Source organism: Periophthalmus magnuspinnatus, chromosome 9, assembly GCF_009829125.3.
Source record: "Periophthalmus magnuspinnatus isolate fPerMag1 chromosome 9, fPerMag1.2.pri, whole genome shotgun sequence".
Classification (NCBI taxonomy): domain Eukaryota; kingdom Metazoa; phylum Chordata; class Actinopteri; order Gobiiformes; family Gobiidae; genus Periophthalmus; species Periophthalmus magnuspinnatus.
Genome location: NC_047134.1, coordinates 9,319,354 through 9,334,297, shown reverse-complemented (window position 1 = coordinate 9,334,297; position 14,944 = coordinate 9,319,354). Strand labels below are relative to the sequence as shown.

Below are 14,944 nucleotides of genomic sequence, written 5' to 3'. Positions count from 1 at the left end.
GAAGGAAATAGAAATAAAAATGTCTAATGATTGCCCAATTCAGGCCATACTTGGAGACAAAAGACTTATTAAGAAACAGATGCAACGAGGTAATCAGTGGATCAATGTACCACTGAAACTTTGGTTAAATTTTATTAAAAAATATAACTTGCATGAATCGATCAAAATATTAAGGTGGGCTTCAAATGACCTTGATTTTACACCAAACACATTAGATGGGTTGTATAAAAGTTGGATCGGGCGAGGCTTGACATCATACTGTGTATATTTTTCTGGGGAAACCATGAGGGACTTCCAATCAATTCAAAGACAATTTCAGTTGAATAATAACGATTTCTTCAGATTTTTACAAGTTCGGCATTATATAACAAGCTTCATTCCAAAGGATAAAAATGTTTTTGAGATACCTATATTGAGGATCTTTATTAAGACATATCAGGATGATTCTGGTTTCAAATTGATTTCTAAACTATATAAGGACTTTCAAGACATTAAAACTTCAAACACAAGCTATATTAAACAAAAATGGGAAGCGGAAGCAAATACGGTTATGTCACATGAAACCTGGGTGAAACATAATGCTTTCCAATGGAAGATCACCAGTTCAAATTCATGGAGATGTTTTGGATGGAAGTGCCTCAGCAGATATTTTATAACACCTGCACAGAGTTCACACTATTCGGGCTCACCCGGTTGTTGGAGAAATTGTGGTGTTCAGAGAGCAAATCATTATCATTTGTTTTGGGCTTGTCCAATGATACAGAATTTTTGGAATAATATTCGTTCAGAATTAAGAGTAATATTTAATTTACGAGAGCCTTTAAATTGGGACGAATTATTGTTTGGACTCCTATATTCTGTGGACACAAGCAATGAGATGAGACGTTTGTTTGGTATGTTGAGCATGGCGGCACGGAAATCAATAACAAAAAAATGGGCGAAGGCGGACCTCCCCACCCTGGACGATTGGCATAACCTGGTCTACTCAATGTTTGTCATGGAACGGATTACACTGTACAGCAGACTGCAAAAGGACAAATTTGACAAGATATGGGAAAAATGGAAATCCTATATTCTGACTAGAAGACCAGAATTCATTTGATCATGCGATTATTATGTGAGGTTGTAACTGTACACCCTTTTTTGTTTTTGTTTTTTTGTTTCTTTTGTTTTTTGTTGAGTGTTGTTGTGTTGTGGTGTTTATGTTTAAAACAAAAGTCTAGAAAAATTTAATAAAAAAAAAAAAAAAAAAAAAAAAAAAAAAAGAAATGTTTCATATGTGTGTGGTCATTTGGAGATGCTTCACCTTTACGTGTGTGTGTGTGTCGACATTTAGAAACGCTTCAGCTTTACATGTGTGTGTGTCGACATTTAGAGAGGCTACACCTGTACATGTGTGTTGACATTTAGAGATGCTTCACCTGTACGTGTGTGTGTGTGGACATTTAGAGATGCTTCACCTGTACGTGTGTGTGTGTGGACATTTAGAGACTCTTCACCTGTACATGTGTGTATGTGGACATTTAGAGATGCTTGACCTGTAGGTGTGTGTGTGTGTGTGTGTGTGTATGCGTGGACATTTAGAGATGCTTCACCTGTACGTGTGTGTGGACATATAGAAACACTACACCTGTACATGTGTATGTGTGTGGACATTTAGAGATTATTCAACTGTACGTGTGTGTGGACATTTAGAGATGCCACACCTGTACGTGTGTGTGTGGACATTTAGAGATGTTTCACCTGTACATGTGTGTGTGAGTGTGGACATTTGGAAACGTTGCACCTGTACATGTGTGTGGACATTTAGAGATTCCCTGTACATGTGTGCGTGTATGTGGACATTTAGAGATGCTTCACCTGTACATGTATGTGTGGACATTTAGAAATGTTTGAGCTGTCTAAGTGTGTGCATTTATAGCTTTGACTGTTCTCCTTCAGGTTCTCCATCACTTTGAGAGTGCAGACCAGGGCTGTGGAGGAGGCGGGGGGAAGAACGCTGCAGATGTCTTCAAACTGGCAGGACTGAGCTTCATGACCAATGCAAACTCTGGCCAATCGTCATCTGGTGAGTAATGAAAAAAATCACACACCAATCCAACTTTTTCAGCTCAGATTTCAGTACTTTTACTTTACCAGAGCAGAGATAGAAAATAGATACGAATCCCTCTTCTTAAAGCAGACCTATTATGCAAACTTTTCAGAGCTTTTAGCTGTGGTAAAGTTGTTTCTCCTCACCATTTACTCACTTGTGGTTGTATTTAGAGTGATTCATGCATCTTTGCTCAGTCTTTTTTTCGAAATGCCATTTTGTTAATCAACTGCCACGGTACACACCCACTGCCCTGTACTTACTTTGTTCTTTAATTTTATTTTCTTAATCAATGATACTTGAAGGATTCGGGACTGTTGCATGGTCATTTTGGTATAAATAAAAAAATGTATCCACTGCTCACTAGTGTGATGTGAAGCTATCCATACAAGGGGCCAACAGCATGCGGCACTTTGTTGTGATGATGTCATGATCCGCACTGTCCGCTCCTGGTTTTCCTCCCGTCCTGCTCCTTCCCTCCCTCACCTGCCAGATCTGGGCTGGGCTCCTGGCTCCTCCTGCGCACACCTGCAGCCCATCAGCGCAATCACCACACCTGCTGTGCATAAGAGGAGCTGGGAGAAGAGACTCAGCGCGAGATCATTGTTGTGTTCACTTCATCCCTGTCGTGTCACTGGGTTCCTGTCATGCCTGCGTTCCTGTCGTGCCTGTCGGTTCCTGTCGGTTCCTGTTGGTTCTTGAGTTCCTGTGTTCCTGCTCACTTGCTCACCTCCGGATCACCTTCTGTTCGTACTTTGTCCCTTGTCTACAATAAATACTGTAATTCTGCCCCGAGTCTGCATTCCTTGGTCCGCTACACACACCCGTTACGACAGAATGATCTCCAGCAAGACTCGGGGTTCAGCGGACAACACAACCTGCCCACCCTGCTTACCTGTCAGTTTTCTGTTCACGGGCCTGTTCCCCGCTTGCTGTCCTGTCCCGACCGGTCCACTCCCAACCTGTCTGCTCCTCGCCTGGACCGTTGTAGCTCCGCTGGACACCGTTTCCCCTCCAGGGACCTCCTCGTGTCATCTGGACCTTGCCTGGACCGTTGTAGCTCCGCTGGACACCGTTTCCCGTCCAGGGACCTCCTCGTGTCATCTGAACCTTGCCTGGACCGTTGTAGCTCCGCTGGACACCGTTTCCCATCCAGGGACCTCCTTGTGTCATCTGAACCTTGCCTGGACCGTTGTAGCTCCGCTGGACACCATTTCCCGTCCAGGGACCTCCTCGTGTCATCTACCCCTCGCCTGGACCTTTGTAGCTCCGCTGTACACCGTTTCCTGTCCAGGGACCTCCTTGTGTCATCTGCCCCTCTTCTGGACCGTCGCAGCTCCCCTGGACACTGTTCTCCGTCCAGGGACCGCCTCGTGTCCTCAGCTCCTTCGTCAGGACAGTCGCAGCTCCACTGGCATCATTCTCCATCCAGGGACCTCTTCGTGTCCTCTGCCCCCTCGGTGGGACCCTTGCAGCTCCGCTGGACTCAGCTTTCCGTCCAGGGACCTCATTGTGTCGTCCGCCCGTTTCCTGGACCGTTGTTGCCCCACTGGACAGTCTACCGGCCCGCACCAGTGACATTTTGCCCGCCGTCCGGCTCCCCTCGCCCACCCGTATCAATTTTTGGTGGCCCTTAGGGGGGGGGGGGGTACTGTCATGATCCGCACTGTCCGCTCCTGATTTTCCTCCCGTCCTGCTCCTTCCCTCCCTCATCTGCCAGATCTGGGCTGGGCTCCTGGCTCCTCCTGCGCGCACCTGCAGCCCATCAGCGCAATCACCACACCTGCTGTGCATAAGAGGAGCTGGGAGAAGAGACTCAGCGCGAGATCATTGTCGTGTTCACTTCATCCCTGTCGTGTCACTGGGTTCCTGTCATGCCTGCGTTCCTGTCGTGCCTGTCGGTTCCTGTTGGTTCCTGTGTTCCTGCTCACCTGCTCACCTCCGGATCACCTTCTGTTCGTACTTTCTCCCTTGTCTACAATAAATACTGTAATTCTGCCCTGAGTCTGCATCCCTTGGTCCGCTACACACACCCGTTACGACAATGTCACTGGTGGGGCCCAAGGCAGTCCCTGGACGGAATGTAGTGTCCAGCAGAGCAGCACGGGTCCTGAGCAGGGGAGGGCGGGTCGGGCGTAGACAGGTCGGGAGTGGACGGCAAGTGGGAGGCCTTACCCCGGGTACCCTCCTGGCATGTGGGGACGGAGGCCCTAGTGTCCTTCTCTTGGATACGGGGCTGTAACACCAGCCCTCCCAGAGCCACCATTTGGCGCCTCCTCTTAGGCCGTACCGGACAGGTGGCCACAAAATGTCCAAATCCACCACAATAGAAGCACGCCCCCGCTAGGCGGCGCCGCCGTTGACGCTCCTCGGCCGACAGACATGCGAAACCCAGTTGCATGGGCCCCTCCGGGGGAAGGGTAGAAAGGCGCATCTTGGGCTGGACTGGCAGATGACGTCCCTCTCTCCGGCCCATCTGCATACTGTCCTCTAACTGGTGGGTCGGTGGAAACAAGGATTCCGGGTTGGGGGGTCCCTCTGGGGGCGGTGCTGCGGTCCAAGTTGGCGAGTGATATCTCGCTTTCGCAGCCGGTGACGGGGGGCAGACCGCGGTCCAAGCGGGGGAGTGTCGAGCCTGCCGCTGACGCTCCTGTAGACGGTTGTTGATGCGGTTGGCTAGCGTGACCAAAGCCCTGAGGTCCGAGGGCTCGTCCCGTGAGGCCAACTCGTCCTTAAGTGTGTCGTTAAGCCCCTTAGCAAAAAACGCTTTAAGCGCGCTGTCGGACCAGTCCACCTCCGCGGCGAGTGTCCAAAACTCAACGGTGAACTCCGCCACAGTCCGGGAGCCCTGAGTAATGGCAAGTAGGCGGGAGGCGGCGTCCGCGCGATAGTGAGGGTGACTAAAAACTAGCTTAAATTCATTTTAAAAAGTCTCAAAGTCCATACTGTCTAACACGGAGCTGGCGAACCTAGCCTCCGCCCATTGGAGTGCCCTGCCCCGGAGCAACCCACAGACGTAGCGTGTCTTGGCCGCGTCGGTGGGGAAACGGGCTGGGCGCTGCTGGAACATGGAGCGGCACTGAAACAAAAAACCCCGGCAGAGGTCCGGCTGCCCCGCATCGGTGCTCCTAGACTCCGGAGGACAGGACGGTGGAACAGATCCCGCTGCGGCGGCGGTAGAGGGCAGGTGCGCGAGCAGCACGGCGACCTGGTTCTCCAGCTGCGCCACCCGCTGCACAAGAGACTGATTGTGCTCCAACAGGGTCCAGATGGTTTGCTCGTGCTGTCCGAGCACGTCGCCGTGGTGAGTAAACGCCTGCTGAAGCGTGGTGTCTGATCTTGAGTCCGCTTGGTCCATTTCTGGCCGGAACGTTCTGTCGTAACCAGCGGGGCGTAGGGACCAAAGATGCGAGACTCACGAATTTTTACAATGTCTTTATTCACAATAAGTGTTCATAGAAACCAAAGTTCATTAATAAGTGTTCATAGAAACCAAAGTTCATATATCCACAAGGCCGGGGAAACGAGGCAGCTTCATAGCGTAGTGTCTGACATTACATAGTTCATAAATCCACAGTAGCTGGGGAGCGTGGGTGCGGGTCCGTGAGCGCAGAGAGACAAAGTGCACGACAGTGAAGACACAAGACCATACCAGGGCGGAGGTGCGGGTGCTGGGGAAGTCCGGAGCTGGTTCTGGGGCGGAGATCTGGAGCAGGGCAAAAAAGGTTCCAATGAGACAAAATAGACAAGCAAGAATCAAAGTACTAAGCCATGAGCATAATCACGTGAAACACGCGGACGTTCCGGCCCCGAGTGACTCGTCCGAACCCCTCTTATCCGCGGCAGGTGGCGTTGATCGCGCTGATGGGGAGCAGGTGCGCGTGGGAGGAGTCCGGATTCCGCCCAGCTCCGGAGACAGACAGGTGAGGGAGGGGGGAAGACGAGGGCACAGGGAGAGCAGAGCAGGAATCGTGACAGAACAGAACAGGGATCATGACAGAACGTTATCACATTTTAATTGGTGCGTGTGGTTAAATTGGATACAGCAGCTCACCCTTAGTAAACTGGTCGTCCGGAGTGGGATGTGCTCAGGAAATGACCCAAAAGACAAGCTTTGATAGTGTAATGCTATTTATTACAAATAGAGAGTATATGCCAATTGCAGACAAAGTCTGGGTATTCTCTGAGCCAATGTGACCCCAAACAAAGACGTTGAAATATAGACACCTATATTTATAGTCTATAGAACACCCCCTTGACACAACTTGTTTTTTCAGACATAGGTTGCATGCATACCTCTCAGTGTGAGCCTGTGACCTTTGTCACCTCTATGCCTTGACCCTTAAAGAGGGACAGGGGGGAACAAATGGATCTGGTGATGCAGGTCAGATACCACATATTCCTACCTTCATGTCGTAACCAGCAAGACGGAGGAACCAAAATTGCGCGACTCACGAGGGTTTAACAGAGTTTTATTCACAAAATGTGCAAAGTCAATGTTCATAAATCCACAAGGCCGGGGAACGAGGATGCTTCACAGGATAGTGCAACAGGTTAACATAGTTCGTGGATCCAGAGGTGCTGGGGAGCGCAGGTGCGGGTGCGTGACCAGGAAGAGACACGAGGGCTAGATGAGGACAACGTGAGACCATACCAGGGTAGATGTGCAGGTGCAGGAGCGGGGGTTCCGGAGCAGGTTCTCGGGCAGAGGTCTGGGGAAGAGCAAAAATTCCAATAAGTCAAAAGGTTCACAAGAATACCAAGATACAAGGCCAGGCAGTAGTATTCACGTGTGACACGCGGACGTTCCAGCCCCGAGTGTCTGGTCCTCACTCCTCTTATCCACAGCAGGTGGTGTTGATTGCGTAGATGGGCTGCAGGTGCGCGCAGGAGGAGCAGGACTCCGCCCAGCTCCGGAGACAGGCAGGTGAGGGAGGGGGGAACACAGCACGGGAGGCCAGCAAACAGGGATCACGACACTTCAAGACCAAAGTGTGCTTCCTGCTTCTGAAGAGTGCAGATGCACAAACTTGCTTGCTCCTGCTGCTTCCTTCTTTACTTTCTTTTTAATCATTTTACCTCTTCCAGTGCTGGAAGATTTGTTTAGTTATGATTTTCTTTTAAGTAAACCAAGACTTTTAAACCATTTTTACATTTTTTTACTAAATTCCTGACGAGCCAGAGACATATCCAGGGGAAGAAACCAAAGGAATTCTTTCTGCGAACGCTGTCGGAACTATCAAATTAATTAAGCTATAAGCATGGATATCTGTTTTAGAATCTGAAAAAGGACTTCATCGGACACTCCCTGTGATTTCCAGTGGTAAGCAGCCCACAGTTACTTTCAGAGAAGAGGGTGAAAAAACTGCTATTTTCCAAAACTTTGTAAAGACAAGAATGCCAAGTCAATGCAACAAGTGATAAAAGACAATGCTAATATAGTTACATTATCCAAAATACAGCTTACAAACAAATTTTTACCACTGACACAGACTGATGATGATGTTAACATACAAACAGAAAATGGATTTTTGTCACAAATCAAGCGTAGTGAAGTTGGCAAAAGAGTGGTGGCAAACATGCAATCTGTGCCAAATCTGTGTGTCAGAGATACGCTGCTGCTAGGAGACAGTGCTATCAGAGATGTGAGCCACAGAGGAATCCAAACTTGCTCTTATCCCAGTTACACTGTTTCTGAGATTACAAAACTCCTTCCAAAAGTTTTGTCAACACACAGAGGAGTTAAACTTCTGGCTGTGCACGTGGGTGCAGTTGACACCAGAATGAATCAGACTGAAATCTTGAAAAAGAATTTCATTGAATTACTCAAGGAGCTTGATAAAGTGGAGGTTAAGACATTCATCAGTGGACCTCTTCCTAGCATAGACAGAAGTAAGATGACCAGATTTACCCGGCTGTTTCAGCTGAACACATGGCTGTTCAACAAATGAAGCCAGAGGACTGCACTACATTGAGAACTTTGATCTATTCTGGAAACGAGAGGACCTGTTCAAGGGAAATGGCCCGCACCTGAGCAGAGGTGGAGTGAGAGTGTTGATGTATAACCTCCTCCACACTGTGAGGCACTGGCCTGGACAGGGTCCTGGACCAGTGAGAGAATAAAAGAAATGAGAGAAGCATTCCTGCTGCGCCAACCAGAGACCGATCCAATGTGTCAGCACCATCAGCAGCACCACAACTACAACCACGAACTCACCCAGTGAAGCGGATCTTGCTCCTCAAGGGGAGCAAGATTTGCAATTTGAAAAGATTGATTTTGCACTGAAGAAAGAAAACCACAGATTTGTAAATATTTTTTTTAAATGCTTACGTGGTATGTTTTGGCCCAAAACTAGAATACTGTGACCCTCCTTCCTGGTTTGAATAGTGTATTTCCCCAAATAGGGCTAAACTGAGAAATAATGTCAGTATTCATTCATTTCTTTACTGTGTACCAAATTTCAATCATATTTTGAACTGTAGGGTTCGTAATATCGGTCTTAAGCTGCTTTGGTTTTGCAGAATACATATATGAATTCAGTGGTAATGTAACAGAACTTGATTATTTTAAGAAAAATAAAATATAATTGTTCTTCTCCTTAGTTGAGTTCCCAAGTAGTACCAGTAAAGGCTGGACACTTCAAACCCCCATTTCAAATGGGAGATACAATAAAGATAAGCAAATTTGGGAACATTATTAGTAATATTGGTAAAGTTAGCCACTGCCAAGTCTATCTTCTAACATAAGTACTACTTGAATGCCCAAATATGTAAAACTAGAGGTAATATTAAAAGCAAACACATAGTGACTTACTTTGAGGAGCCCTTGTTTTAAGTAAAATTAGAGATGATTTTATGTTGTGTTGTGTTTACTTTATACCCAGAAAAACTACCAGATTCGTTGATCAGAGCCATGGTTGCTGGCACAGTGATTTGTAGTTGTTTTAGGTGTAAGACTACGATAGGGAAATAGAGCTATTCTTTGTTCCTTACTACCAATTTTGATCCCTTGTAGTTGCACACTAGACCTTATGGCTATTGCCAAGGGTTCAATAGCCAAAATGAACAAAAGTTGTGATAATGGTGAACCCTGGGGACAGCCTCTCCTGGTGCTGAAGGGCTCAGAAATTACAAGAGTATAATCATTTGAAGGAACAATTTACCAAACCTACCAATAACATTAAGATTATAGGCCCGCTCAACTTTATAGAAGGCCTTCTCCATGTCAGAGAGAAGGCTTGTATGGGTTTTCAGTGGTAGAAGGTAACAAAGAACAAGTAGTAAAGTACAGTACTTAGAGGGTAAAGCACAGTACTTAGAATTTTTAGGTATCTGTACTTTACTTAAGTTTGAGAGCAGGTATCTGTACTATCTACTCAACTACATTTTTGAAGTGGACTGAAAAGTAAAAAGTACTTTTCATATGATTTGAGGGGTTATTTTTACCATTTTTGTGGAAACATCCTGACTGATGTTTTTGAGTTTAAGCTTTGGCTTTGAGCAAACAAAAATAAATACACAAAATTCAGCAGATTAAATCGGAAATTGGTTTGTTTTGTTACTGTGACCAAAATCTTCAGAAATTTTGGGAATGTTTACTTTGTCCAAATGTTGATAAAATAATTAAAAAACTTTATACATCTTCATTGGATCTACATTAATACTTCCATTTGGAGTCTCTAGACTTGCAATTGCCCTTTTCCTATTGTTTAGAAGTCTCCCAGGTTTTACTCTCTGATGATAAAATTGCTTCGGCTTTTCATTTGTTATTGTGTTGATTGAATTTCTAAGCAATAATAATTCTTTGCACTTCTTTGCACATCGCCGTGTGGGAGCATGGGTGACTGTCGTAACGCTCAGCGCAGGGGACCAAAGATACAGAACTCGGGGAAAGTTAAAGAGTGTTTATGAGTCTGAGACGGGACGGACTGTACCGATAAAGAAGAGTTGGGTCGGAGGCGGGAGAGCTGAGTGGGTCCAGGGAGCGGGATCTGGTGGGAAGCAAAAGTATCCAGTTTAGCAACGTGAACATGAAAAAAACATGAACAGAGCCAAGTGAGGAATTACCACAGAGGTACGCGGACGATCTGGCGCCGAGTGTCAGGTCCTGGCTCCTCTTATTCTCCCCAGGTGCAGCTGATTGTTGATTAGCCCCAGGTGTGCACGGGAGGAGCCCAGCGCTCCGCCCCAGCTCTAGACTCAGACACGTGAGGGAGATAGAAAAACAAACAAGGCAGGACAGACCAGGATCATGACAGTGACATAGACTTGTGGGCGAAACTTTGGACAGTATTGTATTGGTCAAATAGGGCCTGGTCACTAGTTTACTGAAACATGCATGGATGACATCTAAAAGCTATTCAGTGAACACTATTATAACATGGTAAAAAGATACAGAAAGTTGATTCTGCAGAATACCACCTCTTTAATAGAAAATACTCCAAAAATAAGCACTTCTTTACACTTTGTGTGGACAGTAAATACACAGTTTACATTAAATTAGAAACCCAAACTGGATTTCACATAGACTGATATGCACTACAGGAAATCTGTATCAGGGCCAAAACTACAGGTGAATCCCAAAAATGAATCATCCACTCACAGCAGACCTGACTAGTCACATGATCTGTTTCCCACAGCTGAGCCGTGCACTGCTATGGTCCGACCCAAACGAGCCATTACTGAGGAGCAAAAAAAAAAAATATGTAAGAATCTTCTCCACCATCTGATGGTCTCCTCTGTATCCTCTGCTCCATCTGACCCTCTCCTCTGCATTTTCTGCTCCACCTGACCCTTTCCTCTGTATCCTCTGCTCCATCTGACCCTGCCCTCTGCATCCTCTGCTCCATCTGACCCTCTCCTCTGTATCCTCTGCTCCATCTGACTCCCCCCCCTCTTCATCTTCTGCTCCATCATCTGACCCCTTCTGCTGTACCATATATTCAGTGTTGCTCCTCTGTACCTTTTATATATTTATATATATATATATATATATATATATATATATATATATATATATATATATATATATATATATATATATATATATACTGAACTCACTAATTGTTCCTGTCTGCTTCTGTCTATAGTGGCCAAATACAAACATCCAGCGGTACAAGACTGCTGTCTGCAGGGAATGAATAACATTCCCACCTTTGAAACTTGTGCACAGTCTGCAGAGAGTAGGTATAACGCACAATATCGCAATTGTCGTGCTGCCTTCACGGACTGCTGCCTCTACATTCAGAAAACCATCAACCAAGAATACATCCTGGGCAGGGCAGGTCTGTACCACACAACACATAATACACTCTAATATACGTAACCAAGATAGAAAAAAGTGAAAGTTGAATTTGACAGTGGGCAAAAAGATTGAGGTGAGCGAAAAAATGTGCTTACATATGAGAACTGTTACTTCAAAATAATATTGATTTTGTTGAATAAGTAAAAAGTAGTGGTTAAAGGAATGGCTCAAGAGTAAAAAGTACGGTATATACGATCCAGCATACACACTTCTCCAATACTTTATGAAGATGTGAGTCTAGTCACTGGTGAATCTCCCCCAGTTCGTATGAGTGTGATTGACAGGTGAATTAGCCAATCAGGGACATGCATGGTTCATCCATATCAAAACAAATATGGCTCCTTACGAGGAAAAAATAAAGAAAAATATATCACAGGGGACTGAAAAACATTGCATTGTATAATCAATGAATTCCATTAATCCTAGAGGAAAGAAGATTGATTTTATTCAAAATGATGGGTTATCAATGAGCTCCTTTGTTTCACATGTGTCACTGAAATAAACAAATCTGATTGGACAGCTGTGTTTGAGCTTGGCTTGAGACGCAACGATGGCTGATATCTCTCTGTATACATGATACAGAGAGATATCATTCTGGGCTTGCCAGGCTCAAGTAAGAGTAATTGTCAGAACATTTGGTTTATTATTCAGTCAGTGCTCTTGGTAGGATGAAACGTTAAATAATGCACATAATTTGATATTTTCAAAGGAATCAAAGGAATCATCTAACTCTAAATTGTATTTGAAGGAGCGCTGCAAGAAACACAAATGTTCAAATCACTTCATAATGTCAATATAAAGAAAGCTCAGGTCACTTGTAGACATACTCATGTCTGCAAATGACTTAGTTGTGATTTGTGGGAAAACAAACCACAACTTATACTCAAGTAAGAGTACTGTTACACTGTACAATATGTTACTCGAGTACTCAAGTACTCTTACATTTGAATAAATTTATAAAATTAATTTATTTAAATGTATTTAAATTAGTAGTTTTAGTTAAAATGCTACATCTAAAAAGTACTCTGAGAAGTAATCTTAGAGTTTTATTTTTTGACAGAACTGGGAGGAGATTTTGAAAAAGTCCCAACTCTGGTGAGGAGCTCATTCCCAGAGAGCTGGCTGTGGCAGGTCCGAAGGATCACGTGAGTCCTGGTCCAGTCCCACCTTAGCCCTTTTAACCCTTTTGGTCTTTGTTTGTTTTTTGGCCTGTGTTTAGTACTGGTTTGGAACTGACTGACTGTTTTTGTCATTGTTCTTAACTACTTGAGGTCTGTTTCAGGCCTGTAGCTAAATGAGCTACCTGTTTTAACTAAAGAGGGTTATTATGCAAAATCTTTTTTTTAAGCTTTCTCCCATGTTATACCATTGTTCTCTTATCAAAAAAATGCATGAAGAGGTTTTAGGTGTCATCCATGCATGTTTGATCAGTCTACTGACCTCTCTGGGGCTGTATTCAAACCCTATATGGATAGCTGTAAGACTCTGTACAAGGGTCCGCCCACAAGCCTATGTCGCCCATGCTGTCATACAACAATTCTCCATAAATATACAAAAACTGATACAAAACTTTGCACAACAACATGACAAACCTGATGTAGTTGTTTCGTTTGCGGGATTCACGCTGATTGTGTTGTGATAGCGCTCTGGAAATGCTAGTGAAGTTTATAAAACATGTTAATACGTTGTTTTCGGCAAATATAGCATCAACACAATAAAAGCTTACATTGTGATGCAAATATGTTGCATCATGATGTAAGTATATATGTGTTAGCTTTTAATACCCCATAGAAGCTATTAACCATGTTATGTTGTTGTCCCCTCATGAAAAACGTGTCTGGAGTTGTACTAGTTCATTCCCATGATGACAGCAGAGGGTGCTTTAATGCCCAAAAGTCTTATTGGAAACAGAGGTGTGGTTCATAAAGTATATTTTCCAAATGCAGATAGTATTTGAAGTTATAAAATGTGAAATATTGATCCTTAGGTGACATTTTTAAATGAGAATTAAAGCCACAAGAATGCAGAATATACGCCCTTCGAGACAACTGTTGTTGTGATTTTGGGCGTTACAAAAATAAATGAATTGAATTGAATAATATGTGTTCTTTAAGTTCCAATAATGTCCTGGTCTAGATCTGATCTAACTATCTTATCTAACTATCTTATGTCCTCTGTAGTCGTGGGTCTATGTCTCTGTTTGAGAAGCTGCCTGACTCGTTGACGACTTGGCACATAAAAACTGTGGGGATGTTTGACAATGGTGAGTCCTTGTTTTAAGCACTTTACTCTGACTGGTACATAAAATGCACTGCAGTATTTTTGTACTTTGTCAGGTATTTGCATTGCCAAAGCAGCTGAGGTGTCAGTGAACCTGCCCCTGTCTGTGGACGTGCCCCTGCCATATCAGATCGTGAGAGGAGAACAGGTGGAGCTGAAAGGCTCTGTGTACAACCAGCTCAACTACGGAATCAGGGTACTACAACACTACTACTAGTACTACTCTACTATGGCAAATAGAGCTACTGCAAATTCTCCTACAAATACTCCTAGAGCATTTACCTTTGTAAATAAAAATAGTACAAAAGTTAGTTGCAAATGCTACTTGCTGGTATAGAGTGTTGTTTATATAGACAAGGAGTTTGCCCATTGTCTCGAACACCGTTCATCAGATACCTGCAAACATTGCCATGCCATGGGATTTAGGAATGAAGATTAGAACATCCATCCATTCATTTTCTTCCACTTATCCGGGGCCGGGTCGTGGAGGCAGCAGGGACTCCCAGACTTCCCTAACCCCAGACATGTCCCCTCCAGCTCCTCAGGCGTTCCCAGGCCAGTCGAGAGACATAGTCCCTCTAGAGTGTCCTGGGTCTTCCCCGGAGCCTCATTCCAGTGGGACATGCCCGGAACACCTCCCTAGGGAAGCGTCCAGGACGCATCCTAAACAGATGCCCGAGCCACCTGAGCTGACTCCTCTTGATGTGGAGGAGCAGCAGCTCTACTCCGAGCTCCTCCCATGTGACCGAGCTCCTCACCCTATGTCTAAGGGAGCCCCCAGCCACCATATGGAGGAAACCCATTTCGGCCGTTTGTATCCACGATCTTTTCGCTCATTATCCAGAGCTCATGACCATAGGGGAGGGTTGGAACATAGATCAAGTATCTCAGGGTCTTGTTCACGAGTGAGGGAAGGATGGAAGATTAGAACATGAAGATTAGAAATATGCCGCTTTAGATGTAGGCTCAAAAACTACAAACTAAAACTTCAAGTACCTTTCTTTAGACAAAAGAATGTGAGTTTCAACATTATATGATAGTACTTTCTTTTATATTACCATGTGGCCTTATATCGGTGTAATCCCTCAATCGTCCAGGTAGATTCCATTGTGGTCCATAGTCTATGTGGTCTTATACTTGTTCTGATATAGCTCAAGATCATTCTAAAGCTGTTCAGGAAAAGTTTATTTCGGTACTGTGAATCAGACCTTTTTTGTATTGATACCTGCTGAAAAGAGCATCTAGTTTTCATACTAATTTTAGTATTG

The 14,944-nt window shown here is 44.7% G+C and overlaps 1 protein-coding gene across 1 annotated transcript in view; it reads left to right on the top strand.

Moving 5' to 3' along the window:
- Positions 1 to 14,944, top strand: part of c5 (complement component 5) — a 102,864-nt gene that overhangs the window by 33,313 nt on the left and 54,607 nt on the right. The window contains exons 15-20 of the mRNA XM_055224404.1: positions 1,942 to 2,068; positions 10,732 to 10,797; positions 11,182 to 11,376; positions 12,457 to 12,541; positions 13,577 to 13,659; positions 13,733 to 13,872. Coding sequence (XP_055080379.1) covers positions 1,942 to 2,068; positions 10,732 to 10,797; positions 11,182 to 11,376; positions 12,457 to 12,541; positions 13,577 to 13,659; positions 13,733 to 13,872 — 696 coding nt within the window. The remainder of the gene's footprint in view (positions 1 to 1,941; positions 2,069 to 10,731; positions 10,798 to 11,181; positions 11,377 to 12,456; positions 12,542 to 13,576; positions 13,660 to 13,732; positions 13,873 to 14,944) is intronic.